This window comes from Pan paniscus, chromosome 4 (genome assembly GCF_029289425.2).
Source record: "Pan paniscus chromosome 4, NHGRI_mPanPan1-v2.0_pri, whole genome shotgun sequence".
NCBI classification, from domain to species: domain Eukaryota; kingdom Metazoa; phylum Chordata; class Mammalia; order Primates; family Hominidae; genus Pan; species Pan paniscus.
Window position 1 is genome coordinate 121,915,810 of NC_073253.2, and position 27,073 is coordinate 121,942,882.

General features: G+C 43.5%; 1 protein-coding gene across 1 annotated transcript; it reads left to right on the forward strand.

Annotated features, from left to right (window-relative positions):
- Positions 1 to 27,000, forward strand: PHAX (phosphorylated adaptor for RNA export). Its single transcript, XM_003826680.5, has 5 exons — positions 1 to 810; positions 3,329 to 3,942; positions 8,127 to 8,247; positions 17,006 to 17,089; positions 24,330 to 27,000. Exons 1-5 carry the CDS (start codon positions 271 to 273, stop codon positions 24,597 to 24,599), a joined length of 1,629 nt encoding a protein of 542 aa, XP_003826728.3. The 5' UTR covers positions 1 to 270; the 3' UTR covers positions 24,600 to 27,000.
- The last annotated feature ends 73 nt before the right edge of the window (positions 27,001 to 27,073 follow it).

A 27,073-nucleotide genomic window follows, 5' to 3' on the forward strand; every position in this document is an offset into this window, starting at 1 on the left:
CTCCTGGCAAAACTGCTGGCGAGTGTAGTCTTTCTGCAGAAAGTAAAAATGGCCTTATTCAGTAAGTTAAATTTATGTTCAAGTGCTATTTCTTTACGACACCGGAAAACAAACATTTCAAACACCATGCTGAGAACTCAGTCCTTGTTTTGGGGAGGGATGCACTTGGAAGATTCGAGCTAAGGTACGATCCTCCCTAGGTATCCGCGGGTCATTGTTTTCAGGACCCCCACAGATACCAACATCCGCCATGCTCCAGCCCCTTACATTATGTGGGGGTGCACGGTGGGTCCTTCCCATCCGCAGGTTCGGCATCCGTGGATAGGGAGTGGATACAGAGGGCGGACTATACAGCTTGAAAGGCTTCCCTGGAAGCAATATGTAGAGTGGATTGTGGATGAGCAAGAACAGAAGCGGGGAGGCTTGTCCAGAGCATACAGGGGAAGGATGTACGGCCAAGGGAGGAATCCCAGACGACCGCGATACGTGACATATTTATGTTTGCACGAAAATAAAGTTTGGAAGAAAAGTGTTGGGGGAACAAGGGATTCATTTTCCCGGGGTAGTTGGAATGCAATGGGACGCCTCAGGCCGCTGGGACAGGCTGGCCTCCGCGCGGGGGCGCCCGAGCAGCCGAGCCGCCGGGCCTTCCGGCTGCCTCGCCGGAAGTGCTCTCCTGACCCGCCGCTGTGCAGCGCACCGCACCGCGGGAAGATGGCGTTGGAGGTCGGCGATATGGAAGATGGGCAGCTTTCCGACTCGGATTCCGACATGACGGTCGCACCTAGCGACAGGCCGCTGCAATTGCCAGTGAGTGTGAAAGGAGGGTGGGTGATCGTGGCTGGGCGCGCGGAGCCTGGGCCCCGGGGAGCGCGCAGGCAGCGGTGAGGGTGAGGGGTGGGAGCTAGGAGCCCGGGCCAGAGCGAGGAGCCCGGGCTGTCGGGTCAGTGGCCGCAGAAGGGGCGAGCAGGCGTCCCCCAGGCGGGCTCACGGAGCCCGGGCTGCGGGGGCCGGGGGGCGAGGGGCGACGGCGGCGGCGGCAGCGGCAGCGGCAGCGGCTGGGCGTGCGAACCCCGACCTGGCTGCTCCCTGCGAGGCGGGGCGCGCGAGCCCTGGCGCCTCCTGGAGGCCGGCTTACGGCGGCCTCTTAGACGTCTCACCTCCGCCCACCGCTCTTTCTTTTCTAAACTTAGGGCTTCCCCACTCCATCGCCGCTAGGTAACCATAAAGGGGCAGATTTTGCCAAATATGTAGCATCTGGGGACATCAGCCTGAAACAGCCTGTGATGCTCATTTTCTCCCTGAGCCGAAGGGAGACTGAGGCCCAGGAATGAAGTTTGTCGCTTACTCAAAGACCTGGTTTTCCATGTTTCCACCGAACCTAGCTTCGTCATGCGGTACCATGGCACTAGGCTTTTGCATTAGCCTCTCTGATTTTGTTTGTTGTTTTGAAGTGGTCTCACGCTGTTGCCCAGGCTGGAGTGCAGTGGCGCGATCTCGGCTCACTGCAACCTCCGCCTCCCGGGTTCAAGTGATTCTCCTGCCTCAGCCTCCCGAGTAGCTGGGATTACATGCGCCCGCTGCCACGCCCGGTTAATTTTTGTATTTTTGGTAGACACGGGGTTTCACCATGTTGCCCAGGCTGGTCTCGAACTCCTGACCTCAAGTGATCGGCCTGCCTCGGCCTCCAAAAGTGCTGAGATTACAGGTGTGAACCACCGCGCCCGGCCACATCCAGCTAATTTTGTATTTTTAGTAGAGACGAGATTTCTCCATGTTGGTCAGGCTGGTCTCGAACTACCAACCTCAGGTGATCCGCCCGCCTCGGCCTCCCAAAGTGTTGGGATTACAGGCGTGAGCCACCGCGCCCGGCCTAATTTTTGTATTTTTAGTAGAGACGGGGGTTCTCCATGTTGGCCAGGCTCGTCTTGAATTTCCGACCTCAAGTGATCCACCCACCTCGGCCTCCCAAAGTGCTGGGACTGCAGGCGCGAGCCACCGCGCCCGGCCCAGCTTCCCTGCTTTCTAAACGGGAATTTGTCTTGACTGCCTGGGTAGGTAGCAACCTCTCTGAGAGGGCGTTGGTGCCAGGCTGCCTGTGTTCAGATCCTGGGGCCACCGATGTGTGACCTACAGCAGGTTTATTTAGCCTCACTGCTTTTTGTCTACCTCTGTGGAATTGTCATGATGTACCACTGATAGGGTTATTGCAAGGATTCTGTGGAGCATACAGTGCGCAGTAATGCCTGATAAGTGTTATCTCTGATTATTATTTGAAGATAGGAAGATAGATAGTCCCAACTTCCATTTCTAGCGTAGTAGGAGTTTAACAAATACAAATACTTGCTTTTGCATATAAATGTTTAGGAAATTAGTACCAAGATATTTTGTTTTTCAATCTCAGGTTGTTTTTACATAAATTGACCCATGACTTGGTAAATAAACTTAATGCCGTGGACTCTGGGGTTTTAAAAATATCATGCCCAGGCTCGGCGCGGTGGCTCACGCCTGTAATCCCAGCACTTTGGGAGGTCGAGGCGGGTGGATCACGAGGTCAGGAGATCGAGACCATCCTGGCTAATGCGGTGAAACCCCCTCTCTACTAAAAATACAAAAAAATTAGCCGGGCGTAGTGGCGGGCCCCTGTAGTCCCAGCTACTCAGGAGGCTGAGGCAGGAGAATGGTGTGAACCCGGGAGGCGGAGCTTGCAGTGAGCCGAGATCGCGCCACTGCACTCCAGCCTGGGTGACAGAGCGAGACTCCCATCTCAAGAAAAAAAAAAGAAAACATGCCCAGCCTGGGCAACTTGGCAAGACCCCGTCTCTACAAAAAATGCAAAAAAAAAAAAAAAAATAGCTGGGTATGGTGAAGGTTGCCTGTAGTCCCAGTCCCTCAGGAGGCTGAGGTAGGAGGATCGCTTGAGCCTGGGAGGTGGTGAGCCATGATTGCTCCACTGCACTCCAGCCTCGGCCACAGAACAAAACTTTGTCTCAAAAAAAAAAAAAGTAACAATTATTATGTATGTCATTTTAAAACATTCTGACAGTAACTGAAAAGTTTGAAATATTTTAAAGGTGACAAGAGCTTTGGTAATATAGTAGAAGGAGATCTTAGAACAAAGTGCTGCATTAGTTGTAAAGATAAGAATTTGTGGCTTTTAAATTGGCAAATTCCATGTGGAACTTAGAAAAGTAGGAACTTGATTGGTCTCAGATTTGTCTTTGAAGATCAGTTCCATTTTGGAATGGCAAAGTTGAATCTCTAAATTTTTAAAAATTAGGTAGGTGGAGTTTGTGTTTTGTGAAATTGTGTTTCTTTTCACTTGCAGAAAGTGCTAGGTGGCGACAGTGCTATGAGGGCCTTCCAGAACACGGCAACTGCATGTGCACCAGTATCACATTATCGAGCTGTTGAAAGTGTGGATTCAAGTGAAGAAAGTTTTTCTGATTCAGATGATGATAGCTGTCTTTGGAAACGCAAACGACAGAAATGTTTTAACCCTCCTCCCAAACCAGAGCCTTTTCAGTTTGGCCAGAGCAGTCAGAAACCACCTGTTGCTGGAGGAAAGAAGATTAACAACATATGGGGTGCTGTGCTGCAGGAACAGAATCAAGATGCAGTGGCCACTGAACTTGGTATCTTGGGAATGGAGGGCACTATTGACAGAAGCAGACAATCCGAGACCTACAATTATTTGCTTGCCAAGAAACTTAGGAAGGAATCTCAAGAGCATACAAAAGATCTAGACAAGGAACTAGATGAATATATGCACGGTGGCAAAAAAATGGGATCAAAGGAAGAGGAAAATGGGCAAGGTCATCTCAAAAGGAAACGACCTGTCAAAGACAGGCTAGGGAACAGACCAGAAATGAACTATAAAGGTCGATACGAGATTACAGCGGAAGATTCTCAAGAGAAAGTGGCTGATGAAATTTCATTCAGGTGAGCATTTGAATGACAAATAAGTACTTGACCAGATGGCTTCTATTTACAGGAAATAAAATGAATGCCAAATACTTTAATGATATGTTCCCTTTTTTTTTTTTTTTTTTTTTTGAGACAGGGTCTTGCTCTGTCACCCAGGCTGGAGTGCAGTTACTCACTGCAACCTCCGCCTCCTCGCTTAAGGGATTCTCTTACCTCAGCCCCCTGAATAGCTGGGACCACAGGTATGCACCCCCACGCCCAGCTATTCTTTGTATTTTTAGTAGAGACAGGGTCTTGCCATGTTGTCCAAGCTACTCTCGAACTCCAGAGCTCAAGGGATCCACCCGCCTTTGCCTCTCAAAGTGCTGAGATTACAGGCGTGAGCCATGGGCTGGCCTAATTTATTTATTTATTTATTTATTTTTTTGAGAAAGGATCTCACTCTTGCCCAGGCTGGAGTGCAGTGCTGCAATCACACCTCACTGGAACCTAGAACTCTTGGGCTGAAGGGATCCTTCCACCTCAGCTTCCTGAGTAACTGGGACTACAGGCTCAGGCCATCATGCCTAGCCAATTAAAAAAAAAAAAATTATGGCCAGACACAGTGGCTCACGCTTGTAATCCCAGCACTTTGGGAGGCCGAGGTGAGTGGATCATGAGGTCAGGAGTTCAAGACCAGCCTGGCCAACACAGTGAAACCCCATCTCTACTAAAAATACAAAAATTAGCTGGGCGTGGTAGTGGGCGCCTGTAATCCCGGCTACTCGGGAGGCTGAGGCAGGAGAATCGCTTGAACCCGGGAGGCGGAGGTTGCAGTGAGCCGAGATTGTGCCACTGCACTCCAGCCTGGGCGACAGAACTAGACTCCATCTCAGAAAAAAAAAAAATTAGGAGTTTCACTGTGTTGCCCAGGCTGGTGTCAAACTCCTGGGAGCAAGCAATCCTCCCACATTGGCCTCCCAAAGTGCTGGGATTATATGTATCAACCACTGCGCTGTCCACAGATTTTTTTTTTTTTTAAGAGATGGTCTTGCTCTGGTCACTCAGCTGGAGTGCAGTAGCGCAATCAGAGCTCACTGAAGCTGAGCTCCTGGGCTTAAGCAATCCTCCTGCCTCAGCTTCCCAGATTGCTGGGATTATAGGTGTGAGCCACTGTACCTGACTCTTTGAAAATTTTTCTTTAAGGAACTGGGATAATTTGGTTATATGAATACATTCGTAATGTATTTTTCTGTTGGTTTTTTGTTTTTTGAGACAGTCTTGCTCTGTCACCCAGGCTGGAGTGCAGTGGTGTTATCCTGGCTCACTGCAACGTCCCCTCATGAGAATTGCTTGAACATGAGAGAGCCACCTGAGTAGCTGGGACTATAGGTATTCGCCACCACACCCAAATAATTTTTTTTTTTTTTTGTATTTTTAGTAGAGATGGGGTTTCACTATGTTGGCCGGGCTGTCTCAATCTCCTGGCCTCAAGTGATTTGCCTGCCTTGGCCTCCCAAATGCTGGGATTATAGGCATGAGCTGCGCACCCACTGTGTTTCCTTAAATTTGGGCAAGCCTGATAGAATAATTTTGTAGACTTTTATGAACTGTTAAACAACTTGTTGCATTTAGTGCCATAGAGCTTTTTAAATAAAGCATATATTTTTAAATCATGGGTTGTTTTTGTTTGTTTAGTGTTTTCAAGAATTTGTGACTTTTTTCTTAACTTTGAGGTATATTTTACAGATAATATTCACCCATTTCTAGTGTTAATTTTTTTAGGAAACATACCAAGTTGTATAACCATCACCTCTGAAACATTTCTGTCACCCAGTAAGATCCCTTATGTCCACATGCCAGTTTATAGTTAATCCCTGTTCTCATCCCAGATAACTGCTAATCTACTTTCTGTCTATAAATTTGCCTTTTTTGGATATTTCATATAAATGGTGTCAGGTAGTATGTAATCTCGTGCCTTGCTTCTGTCAGCTAATGTTATGTTTTTGTTTGTTTTTGTTTTTGTTTTTTTGTGTGTGTGGTTTGTTTTTTTGATTGTTTGTTTGTTTTTTTGAGACAGAGTGTCACTCTGTTGCCCAGGCTGGAGTGCAGTGTCACGATCTCAGCTCACTGCAACCTCCGCCTCCCGGGTTCAAGCAATTCTCATGCCTCAGCCTCGTGAGTAGCTGGAATTACAGCCATGTGCTACAACGCCCAGCTAATTTTTATATTTTTTAGTAGAGACAGGGTTTCGCCATGTTGGCCAGGCTGGTCTCGAACTCCAGACCACCTCGGCCTCCCAAAGTGGTGGGATTAGAGGTGTAAGCCACTGCGCCCAGCCAATGTTGTGTTTTTGAGATTGATCCATGGTGTAGCAGGAATCAATACATTTTTATAGTGTGTGTATATATGCATATATTCATATTGAATATTCTACTTTTTGGCTATCATGAATAATGCTGTTATGAACCTTCACATCCAGATCTTTAAACATATATTTTCATGTCTTTGTTTTCTTTTGTTTTGTTTTAGACAGAGTCTCACTCTCTCGCCCAGGATGGAGTGCAGTGGCATGATCTCAGCTCACTGCAACCTCCGCCTCCTGGGTTCAATCAAATCTCCTGCCTCAGCCTCCCTAGTAGCAGGGATTAGAGGCGTGCGCCACCACGCCCAGATAATTTTTTTTTTGTATTTTTAGTAGAGACGGTTTCACCATGTTGACCAGGCTGGTCTCAAACTTCTAACCTCAGATGATCCACCCCCTTCGACCTCCCAAAGTGTTGGGATTACAGGCGTGAGCCACCTCACCTGGCCGTATTTTCATTTCTTTTGGGTAAATACCCAGAAGTAGAATTGCTTGGTGTATGGTAAATTTACAATTCATGTATTTTTACCAAGTTCAGATTTCGAATTAACATTTTCATTAGCTCTAAATTACTAATGAACAGTGTCATAAATTTGAAAACAGATACGGTTCAAGAGTAATGCAGCTGGTAGGAAAACAAGTATTTACTTTCCAGGCAAGCCTATCTGAGCACCAGTACTTGATTTTTAAAATACTGGGGAAGTTTGGAATTTGAGTGCTGGAAAGAAACTTAGAGATGTTGTAAACCAAAACCTTCATTTCACAGATTAATATTAGACCTGGAGTTAAACCCTGATCCTTGTATTCCTAGTCTATTTCTCTTTCCACAAAAATGCACTGCCTCCTGTTGAGAAGAAACAAAGGGTGCCAGGTCTGAATTCTTTTTTTTTTTTTTTTTTTTTTGAGACGGAGTTTCACTGTCGTTGCCCAGGCTGGAGTGCAATGGTGCCATCTTGGCTCACTGCAACCTCTGCCTTAGCCTCAGGGTTCAAGCAATTCTCCTGCCTCAGCCTCCCAAGTAGCTGGGATTATAGGCATGCGCCACCACACCCAGGTAATTTTGTATTTTTTGTAAAGACAGGGTTTCTCCACGTTAGTCAGACTGGTCTCGAACTCCCAACCTCAGGTGATCCAACCACCTCGGCCTCCCAAAATGCTGGGATTATAGGCGTGAGCCACCACACCCAGCTGAATTCTTGATCTGTTGAGAGTGTGAGCTTTGACACTGGAAGAATTCCTTAGGCTACCTACGTTTCTAACCTCTCAGTGACAAAATGAAAACGATAGTACCTATCTTGTACATTCTTGAGAGAATCAGCTGGCATAGTGCATGTAAGGTTCTTAGGATTGTGCTTATTATAATCATAATAAGCCATCAGTAAATATTAGCTGTTTCTATTTTTTGTTCTGAGGCAGGGAGTCTATGAGGGAAAGGTCCTATCCCATTTTAAAGCTCCAGACATCTCTGGAATTACGAGAGCCTTAGCTTTTAGGCGTAATAATTGAAAGTATATATGTCTGTTATTTATTTTGACAATAGTGGACTGCCTTTATCATCTTTTGCATCCAGACCTGCATTCATCGTGCTGCATGTGCATTTTGAAATCTGCTATAATCTAATAAGACAAATAAAGAAGCCAATTATGAGAGTTTAGATGGAAACTTGAGGTTACCATCTCCTTCTGTGACCCAAGATTAGGAATATTTACATGTCAGTGATTCCAAGATTAAATATTGAAGATTTAGAAAACCAAGAGTTACTAGAATCAGATTTTCATTCTAGCTGGTGACTAAGGTAGATTTCTTCAACTTTGTACAACAAACAAAGAGGATAATTTTACTTGTTTCTCATCAGGTTACAGGAACCAAAGAAAGACCTGATAGCCCGAGTAGTGAGGATTATTGGTAACAAAAAGGCAATTGAACTTCTGATGGAAACCGCTGAAGTTGAACAAAATGGTGGTCTCTTTATAATGGTAAGACTGCTTAACTGTTTTTGTTTTTGTATTGTTTATCCTGTGTTTTTGTTTTTGTTTTTGATTACAAATTTAACTTTGCCCTTGTTGGATCTCTGATTTATCATGCATTCTTACAGTATGTTTGAGGTTTTTAAACTATTATCAACAATGAAGACTGTGTTAAAAAAAAAATTAGTTGCCAGGCGCGGTGGCTCAAGCCTGTATTCCCAGCACTTTGGGAGGCTGAGGCGGGCCGATCACCTGAGATTGGGAGTTCGAGACCAGCCTGACCAACATGGAGAAACCCTGTCTCTACTAAAAATACAAAATTAGCCAAGCGTGGTGGCACATGCCTGTAATCCCAGCTACTCAGGAGGCTGAGGCAGGAGAATCACTTGAACCTGAGAGACCAGAGGTTGCAGTGAGCTGAGATAGCACCCTTGCACTCCATCCTGGGCAACAGGAGCGAAACTCCGTCTCAAAAAAAAAAAAGAATAAAAAAAAAAAATTAGTACAGTTGTTTTTGCAGTTAGTACTTCCCTGACAAAAAAACAAACAAACATAAATTATAGCCTGTTGCCGTATAGTCACCAAAACATTTCTTACATGATTCGTTAAAGGTAGGGGTTGAATTTTTTTTTTTTTTTGAGAAGGAGTCTCGCTCTGTCGCCCAGACTGGAGTGCAGTGGCGCAATCTCGGCTCACTGCAACCTCCGCCTCCCGAGTTCAAGCAATTCTCCTGCCTCAGCCCCCCAAGTAGCTGAGATCACAGGCATGCACCACCACACCCGGCTAACGTTTGTATTTTTAGTAGAGACGGGGTTTCACCATGTTGCCCAGGCTGGTCTCAAACTCCTGACCTTAGGCAATCCACCCAGCTTGGCCTCCCAAAGTGCTGGGATTACAGGTGTGAGCCACTGCACCCGGCCAAAGGGTTGAAGTTTAAGACGACAAAGTCTAGGGGAGCCTAGGAGCTCAGATCTTGAGAATATGGGTTTTAGAGTTTGGGTACCCTTTTTTACTTCTAGAATTTCAACATACTAATTGAAATTCGGCTAAGTTGTTTGACTCCTTGGAGCCTCAGTCTCCTCAGCTGTAAAATGGAGATTAGTCCTACATTTTAAGGATTAGAGGAGATGGTGCACATAAAATACTGACCACAGTGCCCAGCACTTTAGCAATGGTAAACAGAAGTGTTCATTTTGGTTCACTTAATTCATGCATTCTTGAAAAAGAGGGCAAAAAAAAAAAACAAAACACCCTTTTTTTTGTTTGTTTTTTGAGACGGAATCTCACTCTGTCGCCCAGGATGGAGTGCAGTGGCACAATCTCAGTTCACTGAAACCTCCATCTCCCGAGTTCAAGCAATTCCCCTGCCTTAGCCTCCCAAGTATGCTGGGACTATAGCCTGCCACCACGCCCAGCTAGTTTTTGTATTTTAGTAGAGGCAGGCTTTCACCATATTGCCTAGGCTGGTTGAGAACTCCTGAGCTCAGGCAATCCGCCTGCCTCGGCCTCCCAAAGTGCTGGGATTACAGGCTTGAGCCACTGTGCCCGGTCAACACTTTTGTTATGTAAGCACAGATAGATACACAATAAAGTACAAATAGGTATACGGTATTTTTGTGTGTATTAAAATTTCCTGGGTATAAGAATGAAAGTTGGGGGAAGTCTAAAAAGTTCCTGGGGTGGTAGAGCAATAATGGGAGAAAAGTTTGAGAAGCCCTTTACTGTTTCAGAATGACAGAAAGAGCTCCTCTGGCTAGGCCAGATCACGAGCACTGGCGGTTATAGAAGGGTTTGGCATATCTCATTTAATTCAGCTTTCACCACAGGGTGAGGATGAAGGTTTGAATGACTTCCTTGTTTTTTGTTACTGATAAGTCTGAATACTGTAATAACATCACAAGGGAGTAGATCAATATTGTGCTTTGGACATGGGGAGAAAAAAAACCCAGTTAGGATTAATAGCATTGGCTAAGGAAACAGCCTGTGAACATAAATTACAGAAGTCAAAACAGAAGTTAGCAACAAAAGAAATTACAGTAATCGTGAATGCACTGCCATCCCTATTTGTGTCATTGTTAAAGTACTTCGATTTTCATTCAGTTGAACACAGAGTTACAGATTTCATCAATATTTTAGTACTGTAGTGATAAAACTTTATATTCCAGTGAGCTAATGCAGATTTACTGAATATTGGGAAGATGCAAGTTCAAATTTACTTTCTTATTTTATTTTATTTTTTGAGACACAGTCTGGCTCTCTTGCCCAGGCTGGAGTACAGTGGCGCGATCTCAGCTCACTGTATCCTCCACCTCCCAGGCTCAAGCCATCCCCCACCTCAGCCTTCTGAGTAGCTGGGATTGCAGGTGCGTGCCACTGCGCTTGGCTAATTTTTTGTGTTTTTAGTAGAGATGGAGTTTTACCATGTTGTCCAGGCTGGTTTTGAACTTGTGAGCTCAAGGAATCTGCCCACCTCGGTCTCCCAAAGTACTGGGATTACAGGTGTGAGCCACTATGTCCAGCCCCCAAATTTACTTTCTTTTTTTTTGTTTTTTTTTCATTTGTTTGTTTGTTTGTTTTGAGATGTAGTTTTGCTCTTGTTGCCCAGGCTGGAGTCCAATGGCGCAATCTTGGCTCACCGCAACCTCTGCCTCCCGGGTTCAAGCGATTCTCCTGCCTCAGCCTCCCAAGTAGCTGAGATTACAGGCATGCGCCACCACCCCGGCTAATTTTGTATTTTTAATAGAGACAGGGTTTCTCCATGTTGAGCAGGCTGGTCTTGAACTCCCGACCTCAGGTGATCTGCCGGCCTCGGCCTCCCAAAGTGCTGGGATTACAGGCGTGAGGCACCGTGCCCGGCCTCCAAATTTACTTTCTTTGGATACATTATTTCCTTGAATTCAGTGCTTTCTACGTGCCAGGCACTGTTCTAGAGGAGGGAGCTTATGTTGTGGTTGGGGGAAAGGAAGACAGTCTATAAACAATAAATATAACTTCAAGTATGTTAAAAAGTGATACATTGACCAGACGCACCTGTAATCCCAGCACTTTGGGGGGCCAAGGAGGGTAGATTGCTTGAGTACAGGAGTTCGAGACCAGCCTGGGCAACATGGTGAAATCCTGTTCTACAAAAAATATGTATACATATATTAGCCAGGCTTGGTGGCACATGTGTTTAGTCCCAACTACCTAGGAGGCTGAGGTGGGAGGATCACTTGAACCTGGGAGGTCAAGGCTGCAGTGAACTGTAATCATGCCACTGCGCTCCAGCTTGGGTGACAGAGCGAGACCCTGTCTCAAAAAAAAAAAAAAAAAAAGGTGATACATCCTATGGGAAAAGAAAGAAATCAGATGGAGCTATAGGGAATAGTAGCAGAGAGGAGGACGTTGCAGTTAAACTAGAGTGGTCTGGGTAGATGTTATTAAGAAGGTGCCGTTTGAACAAAGACTTGAGGTGAAGCAATGAATACTGCAGGAAGAATAGACCAAGCAGAAATAACAGCTATTGTAGAAGTGAAGGGTGCCCAGCAAGGCCAGAACTAGCATGAAGTGAGCAGTTTACTTGCTTTAGGTTCAAAATTTGACAGTGCCTTAAAAACTCAATAATCAAAATAAATAATATTTGAATGTACCAGTTTCAAAAATCAAAATTAATGCAAAAAATCCATAAGGGACAAAATTTTAAAGACAGGCTCTTACCCTGTACTTGGCAAGACTGCTCTCTCCACCCTAATCTCTACCTAGTTCCTGTCTCAACAAGGGGCCAATGTGGCAGGAGCAGAGTGCATGAGAGAGTGAGTAGGATATAAGGTCAGAGAGATAATTGGGCCAGGTCTAGTGGGAACTTGTTTGCCATCTTAAGGAATTTTCCTTTTACTTTAAATGAAATGGCCCATAGAGGGTTTTGAACAGATAAGAAATGCATTTCCTAGGCCGGGCGTGGTGGCTCACACCTGTAATCCCACCACTTTGGGAGACCGAGGCGGGCAGATCACCTGAGGTCAGGAGTTGAGACCAGCCTGACTAATGTGGAGAAACCCCGTCTCTATTAAAAATACACAAAAATTAGCCAGGTATGGTGGTGTATGCCTGTAATCCCAGCTACTCAGGAGGCTGAGGCAGGAGAATCGTTTGAACCCGGGAGGTGGAGGTTGCCATGAGCCGAGATTGCGCCATTGGACTCCAGACTGGGCAACAAGAGCGAAACTCAGTCTCAAAAAAGAAAAAAGAAAAAGAAATGCATTTCCTTTCAGCTGCTGTTTTGAGGATAGACTGAACTGAGGAATAAGATTAGAAGCAGGAAAAGCCATTCCAATGGGTCTGACCAGCATGGTAGCAGTGGGGTGAAGGAAAAGTGGTCAGATTCTGGGTATATGTGGAAGATACGGCCAACAGAATTTCCTAGTGGATTAGATGGAGGATGTAAGAAAAGGAAGAGTCAAAGATGACTCCAAGGTTTTTAGCCAGTTTGAAGAGCAATATCCAAAAATTCATATTGGCTTCAAAGTCTCAAAAGTCTATTTAACATGAACATGGAAGGGTATGTATAATGGATTGTTTAATGAAAAGACAGATTACAAACCAATTGGCCAGGCGCAGTGCCTCATGCCTGTAATCCCAGCACTTTGGGAGGCTGAGACGGGCATATCACCTGAGGTCAGGCGTTCGAGACCAGCCTGTCCAACATGGTGAAACCCCGTCTCTGCTAAAAATACAAAAATTAGCCGGGTGTGGTGGCATGTGCCTGTAATCACAGGTGCTCGGGAGGCTGAGGCAGGAGAATTGCTTGAACCTGGGAGGTGGAGGTTGCAGTGAGCAGAGATTGTGCCACTGCACTCCAGCCTGGGCAACAAGAACATGACTGTCTCAAAAATAAATAAACAAACCAATTTATATGACAGAATCCCATTTGGGGTTGGAGTTACAAATATATGTGGCATATAAAAAAGTAAAAAGATGTCCAGGTGTGGTGGCTCACACGTGTAATCCTGAGACCAGCCTGGGTGACATGGTGAAACCTTATCTCTACCAAAAAAATACAAAAATTAGCTGGATGTTGTGGCACATGCTTGTAGTCCCAGCTACTTGGGAGGCTAAGGAGGTGGGAGGATCCCTTGAGCCCAGAAGGTCGAGCTGCAGTGAGGCATGATCACACCACCTCACTTCAGCCTGGGTGAAGAGCGAGACTGTGTCAGAAAAAAGTAAAAAGATTATATGTGTCAAAATGTTACAATGATTACCTATGGTTAGTAGGATCATGGGTGGTTTTTTTCTTTTCTTTTTCTTTTTTTTTTTTCCCCCTTTTTGATACAGGGTCTCACTCTGTCATCCAGGCTGGAGTACAGTGGCACAATCGCAGGTCACTGCAGCCTCGACCTCCCTGGCTCAAGCAGTCCTTCCACTTCAGTCTCCCAAGTAGCTGGGACTATAGGCTTGAGCCACAATGCCCAGCTAATTTTTGTATTTTTTGTAGAGACAGGGTTTCACCATGTTGCCCAGGCTGGTCTCAAACTCCTGGGCACTCAAGCAATCCATCTGCCTCTAGGATTACAGGTGTGAGCCATTGTACCCCGCCTATTTTTTCTTTTAACTGCATGTTTTTGCTACTTTTTCTGCAATTAACATATATTTGAGACAGTCGTGCTCTGTCACCCAGGGTGGAGTACAGTGTTGCCATCTCAGTTCACTGCAACCTCTGCCTCCCAGATTCAAACAATTCTTCTGCCCTCAGCCTTCTGAGTAACTGGGATTACAGGCATATCCCACCATGTCCAGCTAATTTTGTATTTTTATTAGAAACAGGGTTTCACCATGTTGGCCAGGCCGGTCTCAAACTCCTGACCTCAAGTGATCCACCTGTCTCGGCCTCCCAAAGTGTTGGGTATAATACCCAACACCCAACCCGTGAGTCACCGCACCCGGCCACAAGTGTGTATATGTACCTATTTCCTTATTTTTAAAAATTCAGTTATTTGAATAGGCAACCAGTTCACATGGTAAAACAAGAAAGAGTATCAAGGGCTAAAGGGAGGAGGCTAAGGGAAATTTATGTTTACAGAGTTTCAGATTTGCAAGATGAAACAGTTTTGGAGATCTGTTTTATAACAGTGTAAATATACTTTACTACTGAACTGTATGTACACTTTAAAATTGTGAAGATGACAAAATTTTTTTGTCATGTGTTTATTATCACAATAAAAAATCAGTAAAAGAGTATGTAGTGAGAGGCTACCCGACCACACCTATCCTTGAGCCACCCAGACTCCTCTCCAACACCCATTATTATTTTTTTTGAGATGGAGTCTCGCTCTGTCACCCAGGCTGGAGTGCAGTGGTGCGATCTCGGCTTACTGCAACCTCTGCCTCCCGGGTTCAAGCGATTCTCCTGCCTCAGCCTCCGAAGTAGCTGGGATTACAGGCACACACCACCACACCCAGCTAATTTTTATATTTTTAATAGAAATGAGGTTTCACCATGTTAGGCTGGTCTCAAACTCCTGACCTCATGATCTGCCCATTTTGGCCTCCCAAAGTGCTGGGATTACAGGCGTGAGCCACCGTGCCCGGCCCTAACACACTTGTTTTTACACAAATGGTCATATACTATACATACTATTCTATACCTTGCTTTTTTTTTTTTAACTTATCTTAGAAACCTTATCAAGTATATAAAGAGAGCCCCCTCATTCTTTTTTGCAGTTGCTAGCATTCCAGTGAATAGTTATATCATAATTTATATGACTATGTGTATATGACATACATGCTCAGTCGATCCTCATTATTTGTAGATTTTATATTTTCAAATTTGCCTACTTGGTAAAAGTTATTCATAACCTCAAATCAATACTAGTGGTGGTTTCACAGTCATTCACAGATGTGCAGTGTCTAAAAAAATTTGAGTTGTCCGACATGCACATGCTTAGCTGAGGTCAAACAAGGCAACATTGCTTTGTTTCAGCTTCCATACTGTAAACAGGTGTTCTTTTCAAGGTCTATTTTAGTGCCATCTTTTTCACATTCTGTGCTTTTTTTTTTTTTTTTTTTTTTTTTGCCCCTCTGGGGATTTTGCTGTTTAAAATGGCCCCTCCAAGGGTAGTGCTGTAGTGCCAACTAGTGTTTCTAAGTGCAAGAAGACTGTGACATGTGTTAGAGAGAAAATATGGTTAGATAAGCATCGTTTAGGCATGAGTTATAGGCTGTTGGCCACTAATTCAATGTTAATGAATCAACAATATGTTTTCAATAAGGTGTCTTTAAACCAAGATACATACAAGGTTATATACTGATCTGTTGACAAAAGTGTTGTCTATCAGAGGCTTTCAGGAACCTAACCCTGTATTTTTCAGAAGGAATGTTTCAATATTTGCTAATTCAATGTTTGCAGCAACTTTATAAAACGTAACTACCATGACTATTGAGAAGCCACTGTATGTGTGTATATATATCTGATTTATTATATATATTTAAATCTTTGATCCCTTTGGAATATATCTTGGTATAAGACATGAGGTATGAATCCAACGTAATATTTCCCATGGTGGCTACCCAGTAGCTCAACCATCAACTTTTTTTTTTTTTTTTTTTTGAAATAGAGGTTTGCATGAGACATTGTCTCAAAAAAAAAAAAAAAATGAAATGGAGGTTTGCTCTTGTCGTCCAGGCTAGAGTGCAATGGCACAGTCTCGGTTCACTGCAACCTCCACCTCCCGGGTTCAAGTGATTCTCCTGCCTTAGCCTCCCAAGTAGCTGGGATTACAGATATGTGCTACCATGCCCAGCTAATTTTTGTGTTTTTGATAGAGACAGGGTTTCACCATGTTGTTGACCAGGCTGGTCTTGAATTCCTGACCTTAGGTGATCCACCCGCCTTGGCGTCCAAAGTGCTGGGATTACAGGCGTGAGCCACTGCGCCCAGCCTCAAATGCCAATTCTTGAATAATACATTTATCTTCTCCAATTTAAGATAGTATCTATATCATAGACTAAATACCCATGTATATTTGGCTTTTTTTTCTGGGTTTTCTATTTTGCTTCACTGATCATTCTAGTTTTATTTTGGAACCATACTGTTTTAATTATTTAGAGTTTATGATGTGTTTTAACATCTAATAGAATATTCATGGTGGGCGCGGTGGCTCACACCTGTAATCCTAGCACTTTGTGAGGCCGAGGCAGGCAGATCGCCTGAGGTCAGGAGTTTGAGACCAGGCTGGCCAACATGGCGAAACCCCGTTTCTACTAAAAATACAAAAATTCGCCAGGCGTGGTGGGGAGTGCCTATAATCCCAGCTACTCAGGAGGCTGAGGCAGGAGAAACGCTTGAACCCCGGAGGGCAGAGGCTGCAGTGAGCCGAGATCGTGCCATTTCACTCCAGCCTGAGCGAAAGAGTGAAACTCCATCTCAAAAAAAAAAAAAAAAGAATATTCACTGACTTAGCCAGGTGGCAGATTAAAACAGAAAATCCAGTCATTTGTTAGGTCATTTGAGCTGAGTGGCCTATTTCTCTTTGTTACCATATAGATTTTTTAAATCATGGAATTTCAGAATTAAAAAAGACCAAATATCTTTGGCCTTCGTTTTATAGATGAAGAAACTGAAACTCATATTTCGGTAATTTACTCATGTTACCTATTTTGTAAGAGTCAGAATCAGGACTGGACTTCAGATCTGGTATTTCTTCTATCCCCTTAATTGTGTCTCTGTTAAAAGATGCCTTGACCATTTATGGGAAGAGTATATGCAGTTTAACTTTTCTGTTCCTTTTTGTAGAATGGTAGTCGAAGAAGAACACCAGGTGGAGTTTTTCTGAATCTCTTGAAAAACACTCCTAGTATCAGCGAGGAACAAATTAAGGTAATGATAATGTCCTCACCTCTTAAGCGCCATCATAATTTGACTTCTACTCACCCTCTACCTTCATTTTCTATGGATATGCATTACCTGTTCTGCCTTCAGTGGACTGATTTTGTTATTATCTTATTTTAAGTAACATTTATGCCTTTTATTTATTTTTTTTTTTTTTGAGGCGGAGTCTCACTCTGTCACCCAGGCTGGAGTGTAGCAGCATGATCTCAGCTCACTGCAACCTCTGCCTCCCGGGTTCAAGTGATTCTCGTGCCTCAGCCTCCCAAGTAGCTGGGATTACAGGCACATGCCACCATGCCTGGCTGATTTTTGTATTTTTAGTAGAGACGGGGTTTCACCATATTGGCCAGACTGGTCTCAAACTCCTGACCTCAAGCAATCCGCCCGTCTCGGCCCCCACAAAGTGCTGGGATTACAGGCGTGAGCCAGTGCTCCCAGCCAGCCTTTTATTCTTCGTAGAGACGGGGTCTTGCTGTGTTGCCCAGGCTGGTCTTGTACGTCTCGGCTCAAGCAATCCTCCTGCCCCAGTCTCCCAAAGTGCTGCAATTACAGGCATGAACCATTCTTTCTTTACCTATACACTTTTTATTTGTTTCTCTCTTTCTTTCTTTCTTTTTTCCCCTTGAGACAGGGTCTAAGGACCTGGCTCTGTTGCCCAGGCTGGAGTGCAGTGGTGCAATTTCTGTTCACTGCAGCCTCTGCCTCCTGGGCTCAAGTAGTCCTCTCACCTCAGCCTCCAGAGTAACTGGGAGTACAGGCATATGCCATTACACCCAGCTAATTTTTGTATTTTTTGTAGAGATGTTGCCCAGGCTGGTCTGGAACTCTGGGCTCTAGTGATCCACCCACCTTAGCCTCCCACAGTGTTGGGATTATAGGCATGAGCCACCACGCCTGGCCTATACAGTCTTTTCCTGTTCCATGTGGAAATAAATAACAAGCATCAGATGCTTAGTTCTAATTATTTGAACAAGCGTAAGGTCAGGCAGTGAGTCTGGAGTGAGTGTACAGTTAACACTTCAGCTTGGTGCCATCCCCCACCAAAAAAAAAATACAAAAAAAAAGTATCTCCCCGTAGTGACAATACCCTACATAACCACAAGACCCATTATCACTCCTAAGAGAAATAAAAACAATTTCATAGTATTCAATATCTAGACCTTATTCCAATTTCCTAATTTGTCCCAAGAATATATTTTATATACTTTCCCCCTAAGCAGAATACAGTCTAGGTTTCCATATTCCATTTGTTGTATCTCCTCCTGTATTATATATTTTTAATTATTTAAATTTTTTTTTTTTAATTTTTGGAAACAAAGTCTTTTTTAAAAAACTGTTTTTTTTTTTTGAGTTGGAGTCTTGCTCTGTCGCCAGGCTGGAGTGCAGTGTCATGATCTCGGCAACCTCTGCCTCCCGGGTTCAAGCAAGTCCCCTGCCTCAGCCTCCTGAGTAGCTAGGATTACAGGCTTGCGCCACCACGCCCAGCTAATTTTTTGTATTTTAGTAGAGACGGGGTTTCACCATGTTAACCAGGATGGTCTCGATCTGACCTTGTGATCTGCCTGCCTTGGCCTCCCAAAGTGCTGGGATTCAGGCATGAGCCACCACGCCCGGCCGGAGACAAAGTCTTACTCTGTTGCCCCAGCTGGAGTGCATCATCACAGCTCACTGCATTCTTGACCTCCCTGGTCTTAGATGACCCTCAGCCTCCCAAGTAGCTGGGACAACAAACATGCACCACTATGGCCAGCTAATTTTTGTATTTTTGGTAGAGACGGAGTTTCTCCATGTTGGCCAGGCTGGTCTCCAACTCCTGGGCTCAAGCAGTCCTCCCACCTTGGCCTCCGAAAGTGCTGGAATTACAGGTGTTAGCCACCTCGCCTGGCCCTCCTTTATTCTTTTTAACCCCACATTTTCCTTCATGATTTAGACCTTTTGAAGAGTTAAAGTTAGGTTAGGCGTGGTGGCTCATGTCTGTAATTCCAGCATTTTGGGAGGCCGAGGTGGGCAGATCAGTTGAGTTCAGGAGTTCAAGACCAGCCTGGCCAGCATGGTGAAACCCCGACTCTACTCAGAATACAAAAAGTAACCAGGCATGGTGGCGGGCGCCTGTAATCCCTGCTACTTGGGAGGCTGACGTAGGAGAATCGCTTGGACCTGGGAGGTGGACATCGCAGTGAGCCGAGATCACACCACTGTACTCCAGCCTGGGTGACAGAACAAGACTCTGTCTTTAAAAAAAAAAAAAAAAAAGTTACAGGTGGTTATCTTACAGAATATTAGGTTACCTTATTATATTTTGGTGATTGTCTCCTCGTGGCTTTCATTCATTCTTCTGTCTCCAGTATTATAAACTAGAAGGTGTAGACTCTTTAGTATTTTAAATCATGTTTGTGTTACTGGGAATATCTTTTACAGACATTCTTCTACAGTATGGGTTTTTCAAAACTTAAAATTTGTTATCTTTTAATTTGTTAATCTGAGAACATGATTTGCACTTAGCATTTATTCATATAGTAAAGATTGAGAACTAAACTCTTGCATAGGAAAGAGGTGGTGCACATCTATCACAGCTGTTGTATTTGAGTAGCTGCACATTTTCCTTATGATAACAATGGTGATAAAGGTAATAGGAATGTGTCTTTTAGCCATACTGACTGTAATACTAATGATGACAGATAAAGCAACTTACCTTGAGCTGGTCCAGGTAATTGCATTTTGCATCTGCTCAGTGTTCTTTTTCCTTAAGTTTTCTGGCTGTTCTCTTAACAGTCATTTTAATAGAGTCTGCTATATTGACATTCCTATAGGAAATGTTACTGTTACTGTAAATCTAAAATCTCTAGTAACTACTTTGTTCATTTCATTGTAACAACTGTTTCAGTAACATGATTTGTAACAATGTAAGTTTCCTTAGGAACACAACTGTTGAGTGGTAGCAAAGATTATACTCTAATGTTCTCTCCTCTCACCCAGAGTAATTCTTGACAAAAAGTATGTACTTAAAAGATACCTTCTAAGTAACTAAACCTTGGACAAATAATATTCTCAGGCAGGAGAAAAGAAATACTGTAACATTTATTGATTTCCTCCCACTGGACCAAAGATTAATATTATGTAACTTAATCTTCACCTCATTGTATCACTGTGAATGTTACAAATGGAGAATAATCAAAATTATATGCCTAAGATCACACAGACCACTCTGACTCCAAAACCATGTTGGAGTTATTTTCACTGTATTATTTCTTTGTAATTCAGTTATTCCAGCTCATTTAGGGAAAGGATTTTAATACTAGAAAGTTTTTATGTTAAACTACCAGAAACTTTGCATTATAATAAGAAAAAATAGAAACACTTGGAATATCTAATAATAGGGAAATGTTGACTTACAAGGACACTCTTTTGTTTGTTTTTTTGAGACAGAGTCTCGCTCTGTCCCCTAGGCTGAGTGCAGTGGACGATCTCGGCTCACTGCATCCTCCGCCTCCCGGCTTCAAGCAGTTCTCTCACCTCAGCCTCTCGAGTAGCTGGGATTACAGGCATACCACCACACCCGGCTAATTTTTGTATTTTTAGTAGAGACAGGGTTTCACCATGTTGTCTGGGCTTGTCTCAAACTCCTGACTTCAGGTGATCCACCCTCCTCAGCCTCCCAAAGTGCTGGAATTACAGGAGTGAGCCACCGCGCCTGGCCAAAAAATTCTTTTTAAAAAGAGACGGTTTCACTCTGTCACCCAGGTCTCACATTATGTTGCTTAGACTGGTCTTGAACTCTGGGGCTCAAATGATGTTCATGCCTTGGGCTTTCAAAGTGCTGGGATTACAGGTGTGAGCCACTATACCTGGCAGTTTTGTTTTGTTTTGAAGAGGTAGGTCTCCTGCTATCACTCAGGCAGGAGTCCAATGGCACTATCATAGCTCACTGTAGCCTCAAACTCCAGGGCTCAAGTGACCCTCTTGCCTCAGCCTCCTTAGTAGCTGGGACTATAGGGCACATGCCGTCACTCTCAGCTTATTTTTAAAATATTTTGTAGAGACAGGGTCTTATATTGCCCAGTCTAGTCTCAAACTCCTGGCCTTAAGCAATCCTCCTGTCTGGGCCTCCCAAAGTCCTGGGATTACAGGTGGGAGCCACCATGCCTGACCAATAAAATTTTATTATAGATCATTTATTTCAGATGCCACCTAAATGATGATGTTATAATTATTCTTTTAATTGCTATATTGCTAACAGTCACCATATGTAGAACTTAGAAGCCAGAACTTGACTAAGTTTGTTTTCCTGTTTTAAAATTCCATTTGGGTACATGACCTCACAATTAAGTTTTGTTTTGAAAAATACAAAGTTTTCTGAAGGAAAAAAGCAATAGTTAAAACTTTATTTGCTTTGTTCAAAGGAAAAAAAAAAGCTCAGCTAAAACACTAGAGTTAGATCCTTAACTTGGAGAGTTAAGTATATATAGATATGGATGGGAGGGGGGAAATTTTCCCTCAAATTACCTGTCTGCATTTGTGATAAAGATATTAACAACATGTTGCAACAACATTTTGGGGACCATTTCCCACTTTGTTCTATTAAATTCATAACGCATGGGAATGAAGTTTGCTTTTATTTTGTTTATTGTTTTTTTTTAATTTTTGAGACGGAGTCTCCTAGCTCTGTTGCCCAGGCTGGAGTGCAGTGGTGAGATCTTGGCTCATCCCGGGTTCAAGCAATTCTCCTGCCTTACCCTCCCAAGTAGCTGGGATTACAGGTGCCCGCCACCACGACTGACTGATTTTTGTGTTTCTGTTTGTTTGTTTGTTTTTTGAGATGGAGTCTTGCTCTATCGCCAGGCTGGAGTGCAGTGGCGCACTCTCGGCTCACTGCAACCTCTGCCTCCCGGGTTCAGGTGATTCCCCTGCCTCAGCCTCCCAAGTAGCTTGGATTATAGGCTCGCACCACCATGCCCAGCTAATTTTTTGTATTTTAGTAGAGATGGGGTTTCACCATGTTGGCCAGGATGGTCTCGATCTCCTGACCTCGTGATCCACCTGCCTCGGCCTCCCAAAGTGCTGGGATTACAGGCGAGAGCCAGCAAACCCAGCCTAATTTTTTTTTTTTTTTTTTTTTTAGTAGAGATGGAGTTTTACCATATTGGCCAGGCTGGTCTCGAACTCCTGACCTCAAGTGATCTGACCACCTCGGCCTCCTGAAATGCTAGGATTACAAGAATGCGCTACCACACCTGGCCAAAGTTTCTTTTTAATAAGGCTTGCCATATTTGGAGAGAAAAGGGCAGTTTCGTAAAATTTACTCAGTGTTAACAAGCATTATACTACTTAGAATTCTTAGCAAGATGCTTGGATATGCTTCCATATAAAATGAAAATGCTTCTACTGTGGCTTCTTCATATTCTTTGAATTAAAGGTAAGTGAACTCTTGGAAAAAATTGCAAATCATCACACTTTTGTGAAGGAAGTATAATAGATTTTAAGAACATTGGGCCGGGCGCGGTGGCTTAACCCTGTAATCCCAGCACTTTGGGAGGCCGAGGCAGGTGGGTCACTTGAGGCCAGGAGTTGGAGACCAGCCTGGGCAACATGGAGAAACCCCATCTCCACTAAAAATACAAAATATAGTTAGGTGTGGTAGCTCACACCTGTAGTTCCAGCTACTCTAGAGGCCAAGGCATGAGAATTGCTTGAACCCTGGAAGCGGAAATTGCAGTGAGCCGAGATCAGACCACTACCCTCCAGCCTGGGTGACAGAGCCAGACCCTGTCTCAAAAAAAAAAGAAGAAGAAAAAAAATAAGAATGTAGGAGAAATCAGCAGCTACTTGGGATGCTGAGGCGGGAGGATTGCTTTAGTCCAGGAATTCGAGGCTGCAGTGAGGTATAATTATACCACTGCACTCCAGCTTGGGTGACAGCGAGGCCCCATCTCTATCAAAAACTTTTAAAAAGGAGAATATTAGAGAAATCATATGTGAGTTCAGACTTCATACCTTCACATGGTAGCCCTGTAATCTTGTGCCTCATTTTCCACATCTGAAAACAAGGATAGTTAACTACCTCATAAGGCTTTTGTGAGGACGAAATGAGTTAATGTGTGTGTAAAGTCCTTAGCAAAATGCCTGGTACGTAAAAGTACTCACTTGATAACTGGTAGCAAGCCTCATTATATTCTGAATTTACCTTTGTCTTTTCTCACTTATGTACCCTCCTTCTCCCTCCTCAGTTCCTCCTCTTTAGCAAATACTTTTCTTATTTCTCTTCATCAAAACACTCATATTCTGAAGTTTTCCCTTACCTCTTCATTTCAAAGATCTTTACACCTTCCTCTGTTAATTCTGTGTGCTGCTTGTAACTATTTAGCATAAATTTTAGGAGAGAGTCTCCTTCATCCCACCATCTTCCATAGTGCTTTTTATAAACAAGAAGGGATTGGGATTTGTATTCTTTAAGAATATAACAGGGACTGGCTTGGCTTGAGCTTTTTGGAATCCCTGCCCAGGAGATAATAGGGTCCCAGAAGTGTGTCCTGCCTACACTAGCTCCTTTTTTAAACCTTTGAACCGTCTCTGTTTTAGTACAGGTTGACAATCCCTAATCTGAAAATCCAAAATGCTCCAAAACTTTTTGACTTTTTGTTTTGCTTTGGTTTTGGTTTTTTTTTTTTTTTTTTTTTTTTTTTGAGACACAGTCTCGCTCTGCTGCCCAGGCAGGAGTGCAGTGGCGCAGTCTCAGCTCACTGCAACCTCTGTCTCCTGGATTCAAATGATCCTCCTGCCTCAGCCTCCCTAGTAGCTGAGACTACAGGTGTGTGCCACCACGGCCGGCTACTTTTTGTATTTTTAGGAGAGACAGGGTTTCACCATGTTGGCCAGGCTGGTCTGCAACTCCTGACCTCAAGTGAACCACCCACCTCCACCTCCCAAAGTGCTGGGATTACAGGCATGAGTCACCATGCCCAGCCTTCATTTAGGAAATTTTTAACTGTAGAGATGATACAGTATGGTAGAATAAGCATGGGCCCTAAACCTAACACTAGGCTGGGTTTAAATCAGTTTCAATCTTGCAGTGAGTACTTACTTAATATCTTGAACTCCATCTTAATAATGAGCCTAATAATATTTGTATTTTTTGTAAGAAATGGAGATAATGATTTTAAAGGGACAGTCATGGAATAAACCTTTAATAATGTGGTAGTTCTTGTTTACTAACTTCGTTCCTTTATTACAGGACATTTTCTACATTGAAAACCAAAAGGAATATGAAAATAAAAAAGCTGCTAGGAAGAGGAGAACACAAGTGTTGGGGAAAAAGATGAAACAAGCTATTAAAAGTCTAAATTTTCAAGAAGATGATGATACATCACGAGAAACTTTTGCAAGTGACACAAATGAGGCCTTGGCCTCTCTTGATGAGTCACAGGAAGGACATGCAGAAGCCAAGTTGGAGGCAGAGGAAGCCATTGAAGTTGATCATTCTCATGATTTGGACATCTTTTAAGTACATTTTCAACAGTTTGAGGACTAAGCCTTTCTAAAATAACATTGTAATAAACCATTTTTACTGAGATTGCAACGTTTTGCACTGATAAACATGAGTATCTGGAGGAAAGACAATTGTTTTCTTGTTTAAAATATGTGCGGAAAGGAATGCAATTGATAGAACATTTAAAGATATATCTGACAAAATACTTAAGAGTATATAGCACAGGATTTAATTTCTCAATCTGTTGCATGTGCTAATTATGAGTATTACTAGTTGATAATCAGTTTTGTCTAGGTCATAACATACTATTTGTAAGTTTGTTTGCTTTTTCAAGTTTATCTTTGCAGTGAATTATGCTTTGGCTTTAAAACATTCCACTAAAATTATAATGGGACATATAAATTATTAAGCTGTTAGAAATGCATTCAAATTTGTTTTTTCTGTGTTCTAAGAACTCAGGCAATTTTAAGGATAAAAACTAACATTGGCCAGGCACGGTGGCTCACGCCTGTAATCCCAACACTTTGGGAGACCAAGGCGGGCAGATCACTTGAGGTCAGGAGTTTGAGACCAGCCAGGCCAACATGGTGAAACTTCGTCTCTACTAAAAATACAAAAACTAGCCAGGTGTGGTTCTCCATGCCTGTAATCCCAGCTACTCCGGAGGCTGAGGCAGGAGAATCACCTGAACCCGGGAGGCAAAGGTTGCAGTGAGCTGTGATCGTACCACTGTACTCCAGCCTGGGCGACAGAGCAAGACTCTGTCTCAAAAAACAAAAAAAAATACAATTAAGAGGTGTATACTGATGATTCTTCCCACTCATTTGTTTGTCCAGAAGTAAATAAATGTCGGAAGTTTTCCAAGTAACTATTTGTTTTTTGGGGGGTTTTTTTAGTTAGAGTCTTGATCTGTCACCCAGGCTGGAGTACAGTGGCAGGATCTCAGCTTACTGCAGCTTCCATCTCCCAGGTTCAAGCGATCATGTGCCTAAGCCTCCTGAGTAGCTGGGATCACAGGCGTGTACCACCACGCCCAGCTGATTTTTGTATTTTTAGTAAAGACTTTCGCCATGTTGTCCAGGCTGGTCTCGAACTCCTGGCCTCATGATCTGCCCACCTCAGCCTCCCAAAGTGCTGGGATCACAGGCGTGAGCCACCGAACCCAGCCTTATTCTGCTTAAATTTAACGTGTTCTTTGACTTCTTAATTAACTTGGTCATATACTAAATGTGATCTACTCCTGTGGATTACCACATGCATTAAAAAAATTTTCAAGCTGGGCGTAGTGGCGCACACCTGCAATCCCAACACTTTGGGAGGCCAAGAGAGGAAGATTGCTTGAGCCCAGGAGTTTGAGACCAATCTAGGCAATGTAGTGAGACCCTGTCTCTAATTTAAAAAAGAAAAAGAAAAAAACATTCCCAGTGGCAGCCTGCCTAAGACTGTCTTACCTTATGTCAAGGAAGTCAGGTATTTAAAATGTTACATATGCCGGCACAGTGGCTCATGTGTGTAATCCCAGCACTCTGGGAGGCTGAGACAGGTAGATCATTTGAGGTCAGGAGTTCAAAACCAACCTGGTCTACATGGTGAAACCCCGTCTCAGCTAAAAATACAAAAAATTAGCCGGGCGCGGTGGCTCACGCCCGTAATCCCAGCACTTTGGGAGGTGGAGGCAGGTGGGTCACAAGGTCAAGAGATCGAGACCATCCTGGCCAACATGGTGAAAACCCCGTCTCTATTAAAAATACAAAAATTAGCTGGGCGTGGTGGCGCATGCCTGTAGTCCCAGCTACTAGGGAGGCTGAGGCAGGAGAATCACTTGAACCCAGGAGGCGGAGGTTGCAGTGAGCCAAGATCGCGCCACTGCACTCCAGCCTGGCGACAGAGCGAGACTCCCTCTCAAAAAAAAAAAAAAAATACAAAAAATTAGCCGGGCATTGTGGTGCGTGCCTGTAATCTCAGCTATTTGGGAGGCCGAGGCAGGAGAATCACTTGAACCCAGGAGGCAGAGGTTGCAGTGAGTCGAGATCGTGCCACTGCACTCCAGCCTGGGTGACAGAGCAAGACTTTGTCTCAAAAATAATAATAATAAAATGTTACATGTGCATGAAGTTTTAAATCACTCATTTTTATTAATGAAGAAAATAAAGGTAGTTTAGACATTCCAAGAGTTAACTATAGTTTACAAAAATATATTAAGCAAAAATATGCTTGATGTATTAAGCAGAAATGTTGTATATTAAGCAAAAATGTAAAATTCAGCAATTATAAACTGTTCCTTACAGACAATGTACTTGAAGTCTTTTGGTAGTTCTGAGAATGTGGTCATTGAAGTTGGATCTAAGAGGAAAGTGGTTATCGGTTGCTTTTTATTTATAAAGGATGCAAAAATAAAATTAGATTTTTGGCAGTCCTTAATGAGCTTCAAGTGATTATATTTTTAAATCTTGAATGTTTTTTCATAAAATTGCTATAGCCAAGAAAAA

What these genes read in the sequence shown, in the direction of transcription:
- PHAX (XM_003826680.5), top strand. Translation starts at nt 271, where the DNA reads ATGTGGGGGTGCACGGTGGGTCCTTCCCATCCGCAGGTTCGGCATCCG. An exon ending in ACAGGCCGCTGCAATTGCCA is followed by an intron (nt 811 to 3,328) that starts GTGAGTGTGAAA and finishes TTTCACTTGCAG; the next exon opens with AAAGTGCTAGGTGGCGACAG. An exon ending in GCTGATGAAATTTCATTCAG is followed by an intron (nt 3,943 to 8,126) that starts GTGAGCATTTGA and finishes GTTTCTCATCAG; the next exon opens with GTTACAGGAACCAAAGAAAG.